The sequence below is a fragment of the Pleurodeles waltl genome, chromosome 7, assembly GCF_031143425.1.
Source record: "Pleurodeles waltl isolate 20211129_DDA chromosome 7, aPleWal1.hap1.20221129, whole genome shotgun sequence".
NCBI lineage: Eukaryota > Metazoa > Chordata > Amphibia > Caudata > Salamandridae > Pleurodeles > Pleurodeles waltl.
In genome coordinates this window covers 1,057,555,170-1,057,574,804 of record NC_090446.1, presented here as the reverse complement: position 1 = coordinate 1,057,574,804, position 19,635 = coordinate 1,057,555,170, and the positions used below count along the sequence as shown (strand labels likewise).

The following is a 19,635-nucleotide window of genomic DNA, read 5'->3' as shown; positions in this document are numbered from 1 at the left end:
TTAAGAGCAATGTTCCATCATTTCTGAAGGCTCTGGTGGCTCTTAAATGGCCCACTGTCAGGACACCATCAAGAAGACATGGGAAAAAGAAACAAATTGAAAGGATATAAACCTACTCCATCTATGCAACCAGGATCTGGAAGGATATTTCTGTAACCATAAGAACGTCTCCTACGCTGCTCCAATTAGGAAAGAGCTAAATATATGGCTGTGTATACAACACTACATTGCAGCGAAGTAACTGGCCACTTCTACACTTAGAACCCAATTACCCCTCCAATCACTCATTGACTCCATCTTTACCTTTGACCCTGTACAGAGCTCTGGTGTATTGTGACTAAATTGTGCTACACAAATACCACATACAAAGTGCAACTCTTACAACAACAAGATTTTGGGTTGACATACTTTTAACATTATTTCGTAGCCTTGTTCACTGATCCAAAATTGCGACTTCTTTAAAATTAGTAGTAAACAGCAAAAAATGTATTTCTAGTTTCTACAGAAGCCCATAAATATACTCGACTGATTTAAATTTATCATACTTAGAGACTGAAGTGTTGATCAGTAATTTCCCTAACTGAACTCTTTATAAAGAGACCATGCTACTACCGGCTGTGCAGGTTAAAAATATGTTTCCTACCTTTTAAAACCAAATGCTCATACTGGACAGTAATTGGATTGCTTATGGAATCATTCCACAATATATTTAATTAAAAAATAGAAAAGTCAAAGAAAAACTGTCTCCCACGTATTTTATTTCAGTTCTGTTCAGATATTGCAAATAAAAAGTCTACGGAGTTCGTGGCAATATGGAGTAGAGGAAAATGCACAAATGATGTTCAGCTCCACCCTGTAGTTGATGCCAGATGGGACACTTATAGTCGGGGTGCACCTACGGTCGCATTAGTTGCCATTGGACACCCTGCTTTATAGCATTTGTCACATTCTACCTCTTACAAGAGTCTAACAATTAACATCTCTGACCTTCAATTGCATCATGTCAGTAACACAAATGTCAGTAACAATCGAACATGTTACCTATTCCTTGGGTTTGTGTTTTGCCAGTAAGCCGGAAGTGTATGGCTTGATGTAGCTTTGCTCCTGAAAGCAGCAGTGTCATAGCATGCTTTTATTGGCTGAGAAGAAACAGAACCACCTTCTCTGCTCTCCTGCCCAAGTCCAATTGCACTGTGATGAAGAAGCTGACCCTTCATTTGATGACTTTGTACCCCACAATGTGCAAATATTTGCATGCATTTGGTTTTTCTATTGTCTGAATTTAGCCGAAAGAAAACGGAGCACTGAATATAATGACAGGTAAAGATCTAGTCATTGAAAGTTTGGAGGGAGCACCTAAGTTCATAGAGAGGAGGTGTACTGTTAATGTAGTGTTTTTTTTGTTCTTTGAAGAGGTGTCCCCAACTAGTTCCTAAACTGGAGTAGATTTGTGGTGCACATGATGGATATGGGCTGTTATTCTAAATACAGAGTGGATAGGTAGAGAAGGCTTGCTTCCTTATGTTATTTCTTGTTTTCCATTTCCTAGTCTCCAGTCTGATGCTGTCCTGGATAATTGTGTTAAACTCTCAGCATCTGGTAATGCCCCAGACTCTGCTGTCCCATAAATTCACAAGACACAGGAGTCAACTATGTGTCCTTCGCTTCGCAGTGCCATAATGTCATTCATTCTTTACAACATGATATCACACCAAGTGTTTGACATAAGTAGTATTGTTGCCCTTTTCGAAACACCTACCTAATATGACCAAGAAAATCATCTTCCTTATCCTGCCAACTTACATGAGAGAATCACAATTTTTCAACGCCAACAGTTGGCCGAATCATTTAATACCTTTCACTCTTTTCGGCAAGGTATTCAGAAGCATTTCCTGCCCAAATGTGTATTGGACAGCTTTAGGATGGACCTCGATCACAACAGTGGATCTCAGACTGTCAGTTAATTCCTGTATCTTACAGAAGTATGCAACCGGTATAGATGAATGGATTGCATCTTTTCTCACTAACAAGATTTATTGGGTTAACTTTTAGCCTCTTGAGTCCCTAGTAAAGTCTATCTCTTGGGGTGTGCCTTCACACCCAGCCATCTTTCCTCTTCCTTCTTTTAACTTGACTATTGGCCAAAGTACTGTATGCATGCAGAGGTGAATATTTCATGCGAGTTCCACAAGGCTTACTTTGTCATTACTTCATCGTTATTAATAATGACAATAGGAGCTTGTTTTAATGTCACTGTTCATATTGCACTTCTTTCCTGTCTACCTGTTAAACACAAGTGCTGCTGGTACCTAGGCCCGTATTTATACTTTTTTTAGCGCCGCATTTGCGCCGCTTTTTGACGCAAAACGGCGCAAACCTACAAAATACAATGGTATTTTGCAAGTTTGCGCTGTTTTTGCGTCAAAAAACGACGCAAATGCGGCGCTAAAAAAGTATAAATACGGGTTCTAGTTTATTGACACTCAACTTACCAACCTCAGAAGGAAGGAAGGGTGAGTTTGGCTTGTGGGATTCCAGCCTCTGACCTGCAGAGCATGGCAGATGTCAGCAGCAAGCACCTAACTCTCTACGCTCTCTTTCCTTCTACTGCCAGACATTAGGTTGGGAATGTCATCCAGCATCTTGAAAAGTGACCCAAAGTAGTTTGAAATCTTTCAAAAACCAACCATCCCCCTTTTAGCCGGCCTTTTCTGGCCAGCAACAATGAGACATTGCCTGCCTCCTATTTCTGGGCATCGTGGTGGAGTCGGGCCTCACTTGGACTTTTCAAACGTCCACTGTTTGAAGGACCTGTATTTTTTATCATAGGCAGTTTTTGCAAATACTACCACTTTGTGTTTTCTTACAAGGGACAGTAAGTTATCTCTGCTCATCTGGATTCTAACTACAGTGTTTATCTCAGTCTCTTAGATTGTGCTATCCAGGGGCTGCAGGTAGTGCAGAATGCAGTAGCTTGACTCTTTCTGAAACTAAAGAAAACTTATTACTCACACACAGTGTGAACCCATCTCATTGGAATCCAGTTCATAAAATAAACTCATTCATATCCCTTTCCATTGTTTATATGCATTTTACAACACCAGCCACATCTTCCTGAAAATAGACTCATTAAATACTTTCTCCAGAAAGCTAGACACTGTATTTGTTCTTGTCCTCAAATTGTAACTCTTTATTAAATCATGTTAACCTTGGTGGGGACTCTCCTTTCGTGTTCATCCGTCCAAGCTGTGGACTACCTTACTCCTTCATCACCACAAGACTCGTAATCACTGTCATTTTTGTAAATGTCTGAAGACCTGGCTTTTCAATCAGAAATTTCCTGCTACTTGCGTAGCGTTTTTGTACTTATATGGTACCATGATATCTTTTTAAGGTGTAAGGTAGCACTTAAAAAGTAACAAATAACATATCAAAAAAATAACACATGCATATAAGTATTCAAATTGTAATCACATCCTCGGCATATTACATGATATACGGTTTTGTGATGAAATAGTTTTTGACGTAAAAACATTCTACACTCAAACTATAATACAAAACAATTTACCCAAGCACTTTTTAAATTTAAAGCATTCATCCCTCCGTAGGTGGAATTTTCAATTAGCACTACCGGCTATGTCATTAGTTCAAAGTATGTTTTTTCATGCCTTTAGCAACCAATCTAGTCCTCAGCACCAGGCTATTTCGATGTGTGAGAATATTAAAATGCTGAGTTTCGCACAAAAAACATTACCACAGTAGAGGACCAATGACGGCAGTATTGATCGGCAATGTTAGTCTTTCTGTTTATCCCATTTTTATTTAGAACATCTGCCCTAATTGGTGGAAAAGCCCTTCTGCCTTAGGCTATGGGAGTTGTTAAATGCCCTCTTCCTTGACACACACCAACAGCTCGGGCCTATAACTTAGGGAGGGCATTTATCAAACATTATAGCCAGATACGTAAGACAATAAAGTTGCTTTAGGGCTCTCTGTGGATTGCTGAGATTGTCTCATCCAGCAGAACGCTTAGAATGCTGGCGCTAAGTACTGTTGTTTGCCGAGTTCTAGGGTTCGGTGGCAGGGACCTGAAGCAGACAGTGGCATGCTCATGTGTTTGGTGAGAGTAGGGGGATAGGTGCTAACAGTCTGTATTACCCACCTCCTGTCAGAGGGGGATTTCAAGCTCTGAAAATTATGAAATGCTTTCTGGGATCAAAGCATTCTAACCTGAACTTGAAACAGAAATGCGACTAAACCAAACACTTGTGTCACCCACTAACATATAATGTGAAATATGCTATATATTCACTGAAAAAACACAAAGGTAACAGGGATGTTAAAGTTAGGAAATAGAATTAAAAAAACATATACATTCCCAGAAAAAAACACAGTTACACGTGATGTTCGTAGTTAGCCTCACATTTTAAATGTACAAAATCTTAGAAATTCTCTTGTTATTATAATTATAGTTATCTCAAGTAACTATAAATCATGCTCTAAGGTAACTATAACTCGCACCCCCGCCATGCACAGCTTTATCGTGAAAAAGTTTACTGCAAATATTACACTGATAGTATCAGTGATGTTATCAAAGATGTCATCAATGCCGTAATTTGTGGGGGTAATGAGCAGTGCATGGCAAGGGTGCGAGTTATAGTTACCATAGGGCGCGAGTTATAGATACTTGAGATAACTAACCATAACAGGTGAATTTCTGTGGTTTTGTATGTTTAAAATGTGAGCCGAACTATAAAGTCCTTGTAACTTTTGTTTTTTTAAGGGTAATTTCTATGTGTTTTAAAAATTCTATTTCCTAAATATAACGTCCCTGTAACCTTTGTTTTTTTCAATGAATTTCTTTGGCGCTGGGGACTACATTCCATGGGGCCCACTACAATTCCATGGGGGGAGGACGCTGAAGTGACCATCTTATTTTAAAAAAAAAGATTTGTGAAGCTTCATCCAACAGCGCCTAATGCTTTTTCTATAGAAAATAGGTCCTAACTATAACTACCTAGTGGTAATCGCCACTAGGTAATACATAAACGTGTTCTCCTTTGTTTTTTGCATATATATATATATATATGTGTTTTGTACCTGGCCCTTTTTGCAGGGTTATCCCTAATTCTTTTGCCTTCTTGCTCCTATTTTTTGTTTTGGTTGGCTGTATGACTCTGGGCACTTTACCACTGGTGAACAGTGCTAAGGTGCATACGCTCTCTGTCTATATTGTATTGGTGGTTGGTCTATCCATGGTTTGCATATTTGATTTAGCAGTAAGTTCCTAGTATAGTGCATGTGTGCCCAGGACCTGTAAATCAAATGTTACTAGTGGGCCTGCAGCACTAATTCTCCTACTCGCACTTGTAGCCCTGTAAACATGTCTCAGATCTGCCACTGCAGTGTCTGTGTGTGCATATGTAAATTGCCATTTTGATCTGGCGGGTGAACCCACTTGCCAGGCCCAAACCTTCCCCTTTTATTACATTTAAGTCACCCCTAAGGTAGACACAAGGCAGCCCCATGAGCCTGGTGCAGTGTATTTAAAAGGTAGGACATGTACTGGTGTGTTTTACATGTCCTGATGGTGAAATACTGCAAATTTGTTTTTCACTATTGCACGGCCTATCTCTCCCATAGGGTAACACACGGATTACCTTGAAATATTTTTATGTGTAATTTCCGATTGGGAGCAGATAGACATTTGGAGTTTGGGGTCTCTGAACTCACAATTTCAAAATTCATCTTTTGGAGGAGTTGGTTTTTAAATTGTAAGTTTGAAAATGCCACTTTTAGAAAGTGGCCATTTTCTTGCTCAACCATTCTGTGCCTCTGCATGTCTGTGGAATACGCGTCTGGGTAAGGATGACAGTTGGGCTGTTTGTGAATTCACTCTAGACAGTCACACAAAGGAAGCTGAGGTGAGCCCCTGCATATTCTGATGGGTCTTTGTGAGCTAGAGTGGTGGGAGGAGCTGACACTTGCACCTGAATAGGGCTGTGCCTGTCCTTACACAAAGCAGTCTCCAACCCCATAGAGTGTGTCGGGGGCCAGGGCAGGAAAGGCATGGTCTTGTGCACAACAAAGACTTCTCTTTGAAGTTGGCCTACTTCAAAGGCAGAAATGGGTGCAAGTACTGAACCTCTGACACCACAGAGCTAGAACACTTCTGGACTGATGACATTCTGCCAGGAAGAAGAGCTGGATGTTGTAGGAGGGACTGTCACTCTGCCTGTTGCTTTGTTGTGCTGGCCTGCTGCTTGTTGCTTCTGTCCTGGGAGTGAAAGGACTGGACTATGATTTCTATGTCCTGCTTTCCAAAGGTTCTCCAAGGGCTTAAGTTGAGCTTGCCTCCTGTTAAGTCTCAGGGCCATCAAAGACTTCAGCAGCCAGCACCAGGGCTCTTCTGCTGAGAGCCCTGTCCTGTCGAGTGGTGCCAAATCCAGTCTGGGACCTTGAAGGAGGTTTTTGGTATACAAGAAGAAAATCCATGCATCGACTCACTGAGTCATTCCGAACCAACGCATCGCTGTAAGGCAGTGGACCTCGCTTGATGCATTGACCATGTTTTTCTACACAGGCCCCAACTTTCCATTGCAGCGTGTCAGAAGAACCACTGCTGCATGAGTTTCGAGCACTGAATTACCTGAGTCCATGATGCACCGCCCTGACTCCAATGCAGCACCTGCTTCATTGCTGTGAAATCAATACATTTCGGTTTGACTTCTGAGGCATAATCAATGCATTGTCCCTGGGGGCCATTTTCTTTATAGACACCGCACTGCAGTAAGGAAGCGATGGCTATATATATATATATATATATATATATATATATATATATGTAAAACCTACTGTAGATAGGCAGTGGTTAGTTATAGCTAAGACCATTTTTTTCATACATGGAGTTTTTTTGTTTTGCCAGTAAATTTGGTGTCGTTCGGTGAATCTTCACAAAATTTTCAAAACTAACACTACACTCACTTTAGCTATTGTCTTGAAGGTTTCAGGGTGATCAGTCAAGTGGACGCCAAGAATAAGGAGGGATACCAAAAAAGAATTCCCCATTCAATGTTTATGGGACTTTTCAAATTTTTAACACGACTGCAGCCCGAACCTCTAAACGTAATTATACCAAATTTGGCAGGAAGATAGATCTTAGAAGCTTTTTACAATTTGGTGTAAAATAACATAGATATCTAGGGATGCCAGATCCTCGCAGATCCACCTGAAGTTGATCCAAGATCCAGGGGAAAAGCAAGGCCCTGGTTGGCTGGCCACAACCTGACAGAAAAACTTGCAGCCACCATTTTGTTTGTCGTATCAGCTGGGGGGGAGGTGTTAGGCGGGGGGGTCGGTGGGAATGGTAGGACAAAAAAACTGCAAAACACATAAGGGGTCAGGATACAGGTATGCTGCCCCCATAGGACACAGAGGAGTTAGGGACCATTCATGGGCAACAAATTGCCCTTTTTTTGGTCTGATCAATGGATCGGCGGATCCTCCACACGGCTCAGCATGACCCCTGTGTAAATTCAGGGTGGGTCCGCATATCCAGAGAAAAATTGAAAAAAAACACTCACTACATCCAACACCCTGCTGCACACGGCAAAAGACCATGCGTAGCTTGGGTTTGGGTGCATGCGGGAGGGTTGCCCGCAGGGCCTGGATTATGGTCAGGCCCTGCAGCCAGGCCCCACTGTGCACAGCCAAAGGTTGTGCGAGGCATTGGTTATATTAACGTGATTGATAAAAAAACATAGAAATTCACTGAAAAACCAAAGGTTACGGGGATGTTATAGTTAAGTTAACGTTTTACCCGTACACAACGATAGAAATTTAGCTGTTATAGTTACACTTATACTTATAGTTATACTTACCTGAAGAAGCTATAACTTGTGCATATTTATGTGTATGTATATATATATATATATATATATATATATATATGTTCGTCCCAAAGGGGTCCAATTAAGGTGCGCTTCTTAGTGTCGGTGCCCGCGTCAGGGAAGGACATTTCCCTCACTTTCTTTGCACACCAGCTTGACACTCCTGTCAATGACGTGGCACTCCCAGGATTTTCATGAAATCTTCATTTAATACGAACAAATGATACCAGACAAACAAACACCAACGCGTTTCGACCTACACGGTCTTGATCACGTGTGTGTGTATATATATATCATCTGCTTGCATGTGAGCAGCATGATAAATCTGAGTAGTGATTTATCAAGTGCCCTTCTTGAATTATTAAAAAAGCTAAGAATGGACTATGTACTCTGCTTACAACATACATTTTAAAAAGTCAGATAATATGTACTGGCATTACCATCAATCTTCACAATCAAAACCTGTTAATAAAGCAAAATATATGGGAATTTTAAGTTATGATAAACTTAAGGGTATTTTTAATTCCATTTAGGATCCATTCTGTAAAAACTTTTTAAAATGCTGTCAGGCAAGAACATTTTTCATTTCTCCATAGTTGAAAGAATAAATTACATCACCACAATTATCTTATCAAAGCTACCTTTACTCTTTCTGCAGTTTATAGCCTCATGTCTCATGATCTGACTGCCATTTTGAGAAGCTGTTTTCTAAAAATTGAGAACAGTCTGAAAGAAACATTGTCCATTCTAGAATATCAAATAAAAAGGAGCAGTGTGCACTATCAAATAGGGTCTCTTCAAACCTCCTTCCCAGTGCTATTACTGGACTATATACCTGCATAAAATACAGAATCTAATCTACTGCCATCAGTACAAGGGAACTCATTGGACCGAGTAGGCCTAAAGAGTTAGATCAATAGAATAAGTGGCAAAAAGGAAAATTAAGAAAATGGGGGCAATCACAGTCAAAACTAGACAGGAACAATCTGGCCTTTCCTTTGTGTTTTTAACATTTAATTTATCTTTTTCATAAATAAATACATATTCCATATAAATGTACAGAAAATGAAAGGTAACTTACATCTAAATTATAAAACTCATTAATACTGGAATAAACACTGGGCAAATTAATAAAGTAGTAATAAACATATTCATAAGCTATAGCAAACTTTTTACAAGCCCCTATACGTGAAATTTTATTCAAGTCCATTACCTGCATCGAATGAGAGGAGACACAAGAAAGTACCCTGTGATGGGTCGCTCCATTCCGACCCACACAGTTCCCTTACTTGTGCTGACTCTGCCACACACGACCTGGTGCATACTGTAGACCCCGGCGATTTGATTGGTCGCTTACGGCAACCGCGGGACCAACTGCGGGTTAAAAGCGGAGCGTCAGAGATATCGAGGAGAGAGGCGAGCGGGAGTGAAGATATACGAGTGACAAAGGAGGAGCAAGAGGACGAGGAACCCACCATCGAGGAGGAGGATGGCCGAAGACGGAGCCGACGGGAGCTGGAGTACCACGGAGGAAACTTGGAGACAGCTGGCCCGGGGAGCCTGCTCCTACGCCGCCACGCTTCCGGAGAAGCGTGGCCTCTCCAGGTACGGAGACGAAAGCGGGGAAGGGAGGCGGGAGGTGAGAGGAGCGGGGAAGAGGAGGGGAAAGAGGGGAGAAGGGGAAAGGGTGAACGGGCACTTTTGATGGTGAGCACTGTGGGGAAAAGGGGACGGGGGCAAGAAAACAATAGCAGTCATTCAGATACAGAAAAGAAAGGGAAGAGAAATATAGGAAATACGATACCAAGAAGATAGAGCGTACGCAGGAAGAGATTCACGATTAAGTACACTAAACAAATAAACGAGAGAAAGAGAGAGAGAGAAAAAGAAGAAGAAAGACGGAAACAGTACATAAGCAAGAAGCGCAGGACGCAAAGAAACAGGCAGGAAGGAAGTCTGGCAGGAGAACCAGAAGAGAGACAACACAGGCGAAAAGAAGTAAGACAGTCAGAAGACAGCGGAGACAGGGACAAAGAGAGTGAGAGAGAAAAGGGAAAGACAAGAACAGTTAAGCCTTAACAAGTCCCCCCCCCCACTTACCGTATCTATTTATTTTCTTGTTTCCATGCTCCCCGCGAGGCCTGGGAAGGAAGAAGGAGGACGAGCCAAGAGGTCAACCCGAGGACTACTCTACAACCTACTGCTATTCCATAAACTTTGTACATATTACTCATCGTATAAACTGTTTCAAGAACCAATAAAAGACAGTTCTTTGAAACCACGATATTGCTATTCAGCGTCATAAATCTGCCATCCTCGCACAAGTGGTGTCAGAAGTGGGATTTTGAACCCTACACACCCGGAGAAGAAGATGGAAGAAAAACCCACCATGGCGGATGTAATTGCTCAGCTCGCAGAAGGACAACGACATCTACAGTTGATGTGGGAGCAGCAAATGAAAGACGCCAAAGAGGAGAGAGAAGCGTTACAGACGGCCCTTAAAAGTCAGGCCACAATTATGGCCAACAATCAACTGGTCCATGAAACTGCCATGAGTAAATTAACAGAGACCATTGCACATACCAAAGTACATCCGAATGTGCCGAGCAGTGTTCTACAAAAATACCAGGATCAGGAAGATCCGGATTAATTTTTTCTTAATTTTGAAAGGGTGGCCAGTACAGCCAACTGGCCCGAAGACAAATGGGGCCAATATATAGCCCCATTATTGACTGGACAATTACAGGCCACTTATCAAGCCATCAATCCCATGGGCACACTCCCCTACAAGGAGATCAAAAAGACTGTCCTAGAAAGGATAGGACTAGACAACGAAAGTTATCGGAGCAAATTCCGACATATGAAATGGGGATTACAAGAAAATCCGGGTGCCTTATATTACCGGGTCCAACACGCGGCGGGACGTTGGTTAAGGCCCACCGAAAAGACTCGGGAAGAAATGTTCGATGTGATTGTATTAGAACAATTCCTGGATGCACTGCCCTCAACCACAAGAAATTGGGTTCGGCAACACCCAGGATTAACTAACGAAACGGCAATTGACTTAGCCTGTGCCTTCCACAGGAGCCCAGATTTCAAAACCACCCCTTATCGGAACCCTGGACCATCTCCTGCACGGCCCAATATAGGGAAAATAACGCCTTCACGACCCCTAAGTTCCCATGAGCCAGAGAGAATCCGTAGTCCCCATCCACCTCCAGCCTCTTATACGTCTAGCGGACCTCAATGTTATATTTGTTCTGAATGGGGGTCATATCGCCCGCTTTTGTCCACAAAAAAAAGACATAGAAGAACCCATGGAAATTGGCGTCACCAAAGGCAGGGTTTTCTGGGCTGGGGAGGGTAGGCCTACCTATACGCTCCCCATTTGTCTAAATGGACAAGAGAAAGTAGCTTTAATTGACTCTGGCTGCAGTCAGAGCGTCATTAGACAAAACCTAGTAGAAGCAAGGCACACCATACCCCATACCCAGGTATTGATAGAATGTGTCCATGGTGATCAGTCATATTATCCGGTAGCTAGCATTCGATTTCAGTGGAGGGGTGAAGAAGAAACCCTCAGGGTTGGGGTGTTGCCACATCTTGAAGAAGATATTATTATTGGGACCGACTATGTAGCCTTTCCACAATTATTGCACAAAGCCGGAGAAGAACATCTGATGAGAAAATGGTGGGAGGAAATACCCTATGATATTGAAAGAGCTGAGACTCGCCCGCTCAAACCCCACGTAAGCAAAAGACAGAAAAGAGTCCAGAGACAGCAATATTGGGAGGAGAACCCAGGGAACAAGAACTCACCAAAAAGCACCGGAAAGGTATATACCGTTGCCGGGGACTTTAGACAAACACAGAGAGAGGATCCATCCTTAAAGAATGCCTGGGAAAAGGCCCTTAATCGGGAGGAAGGAGGGGTAGGACCCACATTTCACATACATAATGAACTGTTATATAGATTGCCCCAGTCAGGAAATATGGACCGGAGACAATTATTAGTCCCTGGGAGGTACCGAGAGCAGGTCTTACAACTAGCCCATGGGGAGACAGGGGAAGGGCATCTCGGAAGAGATAAGACTGAGGCAGCGGTCCTCCAGCGATTCTATTGGCCTGGGGTATATGGGGATATATACGGCGGTATTGTCAAACCTGTCAGAAATGTCAATTCTATAATCCAGGAATGCAACCCCCTGCCCCTTTACAACCCCTCCCGATTATAGAAACCCCTTTTTCTCGTGTAGGAATGGATCTTATTGGTCCCCTCACCCCACCTACTAAAGGAAGACAGTATATATTAGTCCTGGTGGACTACGCCACGAGGTATCCTGAGGCAATCCCGCTTCCCAGTATGCATACAAAGGTAGTGGCCCAAGCTATGATCGAGTTCTTTTCAAGGGTCGGGTTCCCTAAAGAAATTCTGACTGATCAGGGTACTCCTTTCATGTCTAGATTAATGAGGGAGGTCAGTGACACGTTGGGGATAAAACAAATCCGGACCTCAGTTTACCATCCCCAAACTGATGGACTTGTGGAACGATATAATCGGACCATTAAGTCGTTACTTAGGAAGAGCGTAGCAGAGGACGGAAGAGACTGGGAAAAAAAACTACCACTCGTATTATATGCCATACGTACACATATCCAGACTTCCCTTGGACATAGTCCTTTTGAGATGTTATTTGGTAGACCTCCTCGAACCCTCCTTGATATGTTGGTAGAACAATGGGAGGAAAGAGATGAGGACATAAAGGATCTACTGACTTAAAAGAGAATCTACAGGCTGTTTGGGATAGAGCCCATGAGAATTTAAGAGAAGCCCAAGACAGGCAAAAGAAGAATTATGATGCTAAAAGTGTGTTTCGTACCCTTAATGTTGGAGATAAGGCTCTAATCCTTCTCCCCAGTTGTGAGAATAAATTGTTAGCCCGATGGCAAGGACCATATGAAGTGTTAGAACAAATCAACCCAACAACATACCGGTTGGCTCTTCCCCATCGACCCCAAAAAGAACAAATCTATCATATAAACTTGTTAAAAAAATGGCAAGAGACTGAGCATAGCCATAAAATCCAACATATCGTGACAGAGCAGATAGAAGACATTCCTTATCCCGCTCTTTCCTTTTTCCCCAATGAAGGAGACGATAAACCCCGGATCAATACCTCTCTTGCTGACAGTTATCAAACCTCTCTCTCTCGAATACTTACCACCTATGCAGATATATTCTCCCGACAACCTGGCCACACTAATTTAACCGAACATAGTATCAGAACCAAGAGCGAGGCAGTTGTAAGACAAAGACCCTATAGGATTTCGGAAGCCAAGAAAGCTGTAATCGAACAGGAAGTTACTAAAATGTTACAATCCGGGATTATTGAACCATCCAGTAGTCCCTGGTGTTCCCCTATAGTGTTAGTACCCAAGCCAGATGGAACCACGCGCTTCTGTGTAGATTATCGGAAGGTGAATGAGCTCACCTACTTTGACGCTTACCCTATGCCTCGCATCGACGAACTGTTGGAGAGAATAGGGCATGCCAAGTTCATGTCTACTTTAGATCTCACAAAAGGATATTGGCAGATCCCCTTTAAAGAAACAGACAGGGAAAAGACCGCATTTTCAGCACCCTCTGGGTTATATCAGTTTACAGTTCTCCCTTTTGGGCTACACGGAGCCCCTGCTACCTTTCAATGGCTAATGGATATGATTTTAAGGCCCCATCGCTCCTTTGTCTCAGCCTACTTAGATGACATTGTAATATTTAGCGACTCATGGACTGACCACCTCCAACATTTATCAACAGTGCTACAGACATTGAGGGAAGCTCACTTAACTGCCAATCCTGAAAAATGTATGTTAGGCTGTACATCAATCAAATACCTGGGGTATGTCTTAGGACAAGGAAAAGTCCGCCCTCAAATTGAAAAAGTTGCAGCCATAAAACAGATTCCAGTACCTAAGTCAAAAAAAGAAATACGCTCGTTCCTTGGGCTCGTCGGTTACTACAGGCGGTTTATTCCTGGGTTTCCGACCATAGCTGAGCCTCTTACGAATCTGCTAAAGAATGGGTCTCCTAAAACATTCTCCTCCTTACCAGAAGCAGGTATGCACAGTTTTTTGAGGCTTAAGGAGGCCTTGGCTACCGACCCTGTGTGGTGCTGCCCGGATTTTGGTCGTCCTTTTATCTTACAAACCGACGCTTCTGATGTTGGTCTAGGGGCCGTGTTATCACAAACCCAACCTGATGGGTCGGTTCACCCTGTTCTGTTTATCAGTAGGAAGCTTCTTCCCCGTGAGCGTCCATATCCCACTATTGAAAAGGAATGTCTTGCCATTAAGTGGGCCATTGAGTCTCTTCGGTATTATCTCAGTGGCCGTCCTTTCACCCTCCTGACTGATCATGCCCCACTTACTTGGCTGTCTCGTCATAAGGATACCAATCCTAGAGTCCTGAGGTGGTTTCTTTCCTTACAACCCTTTTCGTTTCAGGTGTTTCATTCTCCGGGACGTCTCATGGCCAATGTTGACTTTCTCTCCAGATGTCCTTCGGATGAGCGTCGTCTACAGACGCTCTCTAGGGGGAGTGTTTGTGATGGGTCGCTCCATTCCGACCCACACAGTTCCCTTACTTGTGCTGACTCTGCCACACACGACCTGGTGCATACTGTAGACCCCGGCGATTTGATTGGTCGCTTATGGCAACCGCGGGACCAACTGCGGGTTAAAAGCGGAGCGTCAGAGATATCTCGGAGAGAGGCGAGCGGGAGTGAAGATATACGAGTGACAAAGGAGGAGCAAGAGGACGAGGAACCCACCATCGAGGAGGAGGACGGCCGGAAGACGGAGCCGACGGGAGCTGGAGTACCACGGAGGAAACTTGGAGACACCTGGCCCGGGGAGCCTGCTCCTACGCCGCCACGCTTCCGGAGAAGCGTGGCCTCTCCAGGTACGGAGACGAAAGCGGGGAAGGGAGGCGGGAGGTGAGAGGAGCGGGGCAGAGGAGGGGAAAGAGGGGAGAAGGGGAAAGGGTGAACGGGCACTTTTGATGGTGAGCACTGTGGGGAAAAGGGGACGGGGGCAAGAAAACAATAGCAGTCATTCAGATACAGAAAAGAAAGGGAAGAGAAATATAGGAAATACGATACCAAGAAGATAGAGCGTACGCAGGAAGAGATTCACGATTAAGTACACTAAACAAATAAACGAGAGAAAGAGAGAGAGAGAAAAAGAAGAAGAAAGACGGAAACAGTACATAAGCAAGAAGCGCAGGACGCAAAGAAACAGGCAGGAAGGAAGTCTGGCAGGAGAACCAGAAGAGAGACAACAAAGGCGAAAAGAAGTAAGACAGTCAGAAGACAGCGGAGACAGGGACAAAGAGAGTGAGAGAGAAAAGGGAAAGACAAGAACAGTTAAGCCTTAACAAGCCCCCCCCCCACTTACCGTATCTATTTATTTTCTTGTTTCCATGCTCCCCGCGAGGCCTGGGAAGGAAGAAGGAGGACGAGCCAAGAGGTCAACCCGAGGACTACTCTACAACCTACTGCTATTCCATAAACTTTGTACATATTACGCATCGTATAAACTGTTTCAAGAACCAATAAAAGACAGTTCTTTGAAACCACGATATTGCTATTCAGCGTCATAAATCTGCCATCCTCGCACATACCCATAAAGGAGAAGGGAAAACAGAAGGGAAAAGTGCAAGGATTAAAGATACACATCAGTTTGTGTTGTAGTGTGGACTTTCTTAGCACAATACATGAGAAATCATTTCTAACAAGCATTTCTATTGTTCAGGATATTTTCATGAAATAAGAAACTGGAGTTGCAATTGCAACTGGAAGCAGAAACGTATATCCTATCTGCTGATTCTCATTATGTTATATATATTATTTCAGCATCAGCATAACAGGACCAAATATAAATCATCTGATTATTCTATAAAGAAACAAATACAGACAAGGTGTATACTTCAACATAAAATTCAATTTCCTACCATCTATTGACAGGCAGTATCACCACCAAATCAAAAGATAACGATACTACTGTTTAAGAGTAAGAATGAGTGGTTGTGATCAATGTTATTATTACTTCACTAATCTTGGCAAAATATAGACGCCAGCATAACTTCATTGACATGATATTGTTCCCCAAAAGAATACCTGTTCCTAAAACACACCTTCATGTAAATGCTGTGGAATTGTTTAGAGAATACTAAGTATGTTCACATGTTTTGCTGTCAGACATACACTAAACAAGTACCGGAAACAAAATCACAGTACAACAGATGAAAAAATAACCATCACCACTAACCTGACCCTCCTGGACTGCAAATGCCATTCTAGGAACTGGACAAAAACATATTTTAAAAATTGACAATAAAGAATACTGTAACACATCCATATGAGAACTTAGCAAACAAATTCAATTAATTTATAAACATCAAGCATACCATTGAATCACAAACAATAGGTTGAGGTGCTGCTAAAAAGTCACTTATAGATGATAGTTTAATTGTCATTCCAGGGGACTCATATCACCACTGAGCATCAGAGATCAATTAAAATGAACACCAATAGATCACCTAACACTTTTTCCTTTACTTTTACCATATAGCAACGTACATTGACTTTCTTGCGATGAAGAACAAGATTTAGGTGACTATCAGGAATAATCTATGAATGCTGGTAGTGTAATGCAACACACTTCAGAGAACTACCTGCTCAGAAGTGTAGTAGTACTTTTAAAACCTCCCCTATGTGGGCATCATTTTTGCCTATGTACTACTAGTGAGCTGAGAGTTTGTTGTGTGGTCAAATGCACACTTAACATTTTATGGCTCATTTGATGACATAGCCACTCATGTGTAATATTAAATGTGTTACAAAATGGTATTAAGCAAATATATGTGTTGTCTGTAGTAGGGCATACCATAAACCCATTAACGACAGGTGTAGCTACATTGGTGGCAAAAAGGCAGGGGGGTGTACCTCACCTATGGTGCCAAGAGACCTAACCCTGCCCTAGGTTGAACTTCCACCCATCATTTGTCCCCATCTTGCATCTACTTTTCCAAGGTTTGGTTGTGGTAGTTCAATTGAGTGCACATAGAATGAGACTTCAACACTGAGGATTTATTTATAAAAATCTAACTGGTTTTGTTGTTGCCACAAAACAATTAATGTATGGGTATATAGGGTAGTAATTTGCTTTTGTTTCTTTCATTGAATGTAAAGAGGAGGAAAGCAATGGAGAACCAGAACATTTTGATATTTACAACATTACAAATCTTAACATGACCACATCCGGTAAGTAAATTTACTTGTGCTGAGCCTGTGCTCTAGAATGTTACATATTTCCATGTCCATGTGATCTTTCTTCACCCAAATTCAGAATTCTTCTTTCAACTGAATATTTGACCTTGTCTCACTAGTAGTTCTGCAATTTCAGTGGTACATTAAGAAAATTAGAAAGTCATTTTCAAAGTTTTTTTTATCTGCCCAAAATAATTATCTCGTTTCAGGACCACTTTACAGATGAGATTACAATTCTACTGTATATTAATAAATGAAGCCTTCCTTAAAACATAACTGAACTGACAAAATGTGTGCAGTGCATATCGCTGAGAGGCTGTGCAAGTATGTATTTGTAAAAATGTAGTTATGTGCATGTGTGTATGTGTTTAAGAGTATCTACAAGTGTAGGTGTGTGTGTAAGTATATCCATTTACAAGTGTAAATCTGTGGGTAAATGTTTGGGGTGTGTGCCTATATATAAGTGGGTATCAGTGTGCAAGTGTGTATCATGTGCAAGTGTGTGCATGCATGAAAGTTTATTTGTGTCTTTTGGCAACAGGGAGGTGTAACAGTAGACAAGTAGTGACTGCAGAGTAGTAGTGAGACTCTGTGAAAGCAATTGTCTCAGTCACTTTCCAAAAAAGTGATACATTTTTATCCCCAAAGAGGAATAAAGCTTTTTTGCAGACGTTGAACTCAAAACGCTGAACTTTGAAGAATACACACTACCCAACCTCCAAAACACCCCATGCAGATTACCTGATATGAATAAAAACACATCATTGTGATACATCAGCGATATGGCTGCTATCATTTGTCTCAGTATAGTCCTAAATATGACTATATATTAATTTGAGTGTACTAATGTCTAACAGTTTAAATTTAAGGCAGTGCACTGAAAACACATATTGCTGTGCATTCACAGTGGGCTAGCATGATGAAAGTAATGTAGTATGGCACTAAAACTATATGTTTCGAAATTTGCTTTGAAATATTTTGTTTCTTTATCATGTTAAGAGTGAAAAAATTAAAATGATAATTCAATTTTGTGTTTAACCCTTGAATGCCACCTAGTTAGTGTGGCTCAATGTACTTCCACTGCATACTGTTCACTGTGATTTTAAAGGTTATTTTTCCTTCAAAATGCATTCTAACAATGAATTTGAATATTATTTCTTAATGACAAGTAAATGAATTTGATGTTGAACTATTTCATTTTGTCTATTAAAATGTTCCATTTAAATCTATGTCTTAGCATAGCCATAGTAGTTTGCAGGACCAATGACAATTTGTGAGAAGATGCCCTTTCACTTGCTAACAGGACATTTCTTTCAGGTTTCATTCACATGAATTGTGAGTTTACATGTCATTAGATTCTGTTCTCATTGCATATTTTCAAGGAAATCAATTACCCTATTGTTTTGTGCCCCACGAGCCTTGGAAGATGTCCTTGGCCAAAGCACATGGAAGAACTGTGGACAAATAAAATTACGGTTGTTGCAAAGTTGGTACAGGAGGACATTTCCCATGACAGTGATGAGAACTCCTGTCATTGTTGCTGATGTTCAACTTGTGAATTCCCCGGATGGGATGATGGGATTGTTCGATCCAAAATTGAGAACTTTTCAATGAATCAGAATATTTTATGTTTTTTAACTTATAGTGCCCTGGTGGATTGAGAGGTATTGCCATCTTGACTTTCCTGGTGGCTTCTCCTTCTGACCTTGCTAGGAAGCAATTCTTTGCTCTTGCCTGACTTAGGCCTCAAGTTATTGCCCCTGTCTATGGACACTTTGTCATTTTTCCCCTTATGCTGATGACCAAGACTTTGCCAAATCTTTTGCCTTTAAGTCACTATTGCTGGTGACATTCTGCCAGGACTTTTTTTTCTTATGAACTCCCTGGGTATTGATTGAACTGCTTATTTTGAGTTTAAACCATCCTCTATTCTGAATCTTAGGCCTAGGATTTTTTCTGACCCTGTGTGAAGACTCTTAACAGAGCTTCTCAATGCTGATGCTTTCTATTTTTACTTACTTTTTACCAGATTTAGGGCCTCATTACGAGGCTGACGGTCTTGAGACCTCTCACAGTGGCAGTCAGGACCGCAGCTGCGGTGAGACCGCCAGGGTACTGCCAGCACTGTTGGGATCCATGATCCCAAGGGGCTGGCGCTGGCAAAGATCACAATCAGCCAGGGCGGTGCTGCATGCAGCGCCCCTCTTCTGATTACGACCATGTTCGCAGACAGCCTTTTCATGGCGGTTTTACCACCATGAAAAGGCTGGCAGAGAACAGGTGCAGGGGGCCACAGGGGGGCCCCTGCACTGCCATGCACTTGGCATTGACTGTGCAGGAGTCCCCCTGACCAGCGCCATCGCAATGTTCACTGTCTGCTGTGCAGACAGTGAACATTACGATGGTGCTCATGCACC

General features: G+C 42.2%; 1 protein-coding gene and 1 long non-coding RNA gene across 10 annotated transcripts in view; one reads left to right on the top strand and one right to left on the bottom strand.

Annotated features, from left to right (window-relative positions):
• LOC138245916 (uncharacterized) overlaps nt 1-19,635 on the top strand; it is a 191,189-nt gene that overhangs the window by 137,623 nt on the left and 33,931 nt on the right. For 5 of the 8 annotated variants that reach the window (XM_069199962.1, XM_069199968.1, XM_069199963.1 and 2 more), the window contains one exon: nt 17,141-17,212. The exons of the other annotated variants lie outside the window; for them this stretch is intronic. In XM_069199962.1, the coding sequence (XP_069056063.1) occupies nt 17,141-17,212 (72 nt within the window). The remainder of the gene's footprint in view (nt 1-17,140; nt 17,213-19,635) is intronic. 8 annotated transcript variants of the gene reach the window in all.
• LOC138245917 (uncharacterized) overlaps nt 15,364-19,635 on the bottom strand; it is a 153,286-nt gene continuing 149,014 nt past the window's right edge. For both annotated transcript variants that reach the window (XR_011194188.1, XR_011194189.1), the window contains exons 2-3: nt 16,218-16,252; nt 15,364-15,385 (exon numbers count right to left, since the gene is read on the bottom strand). This is a non-coding gene — a long non-coding RNA (uncharacterized lncRNA). The remainder of the gene's footprint in view (nt 15,386-16,217; nt 16,253-19,635) is intronic.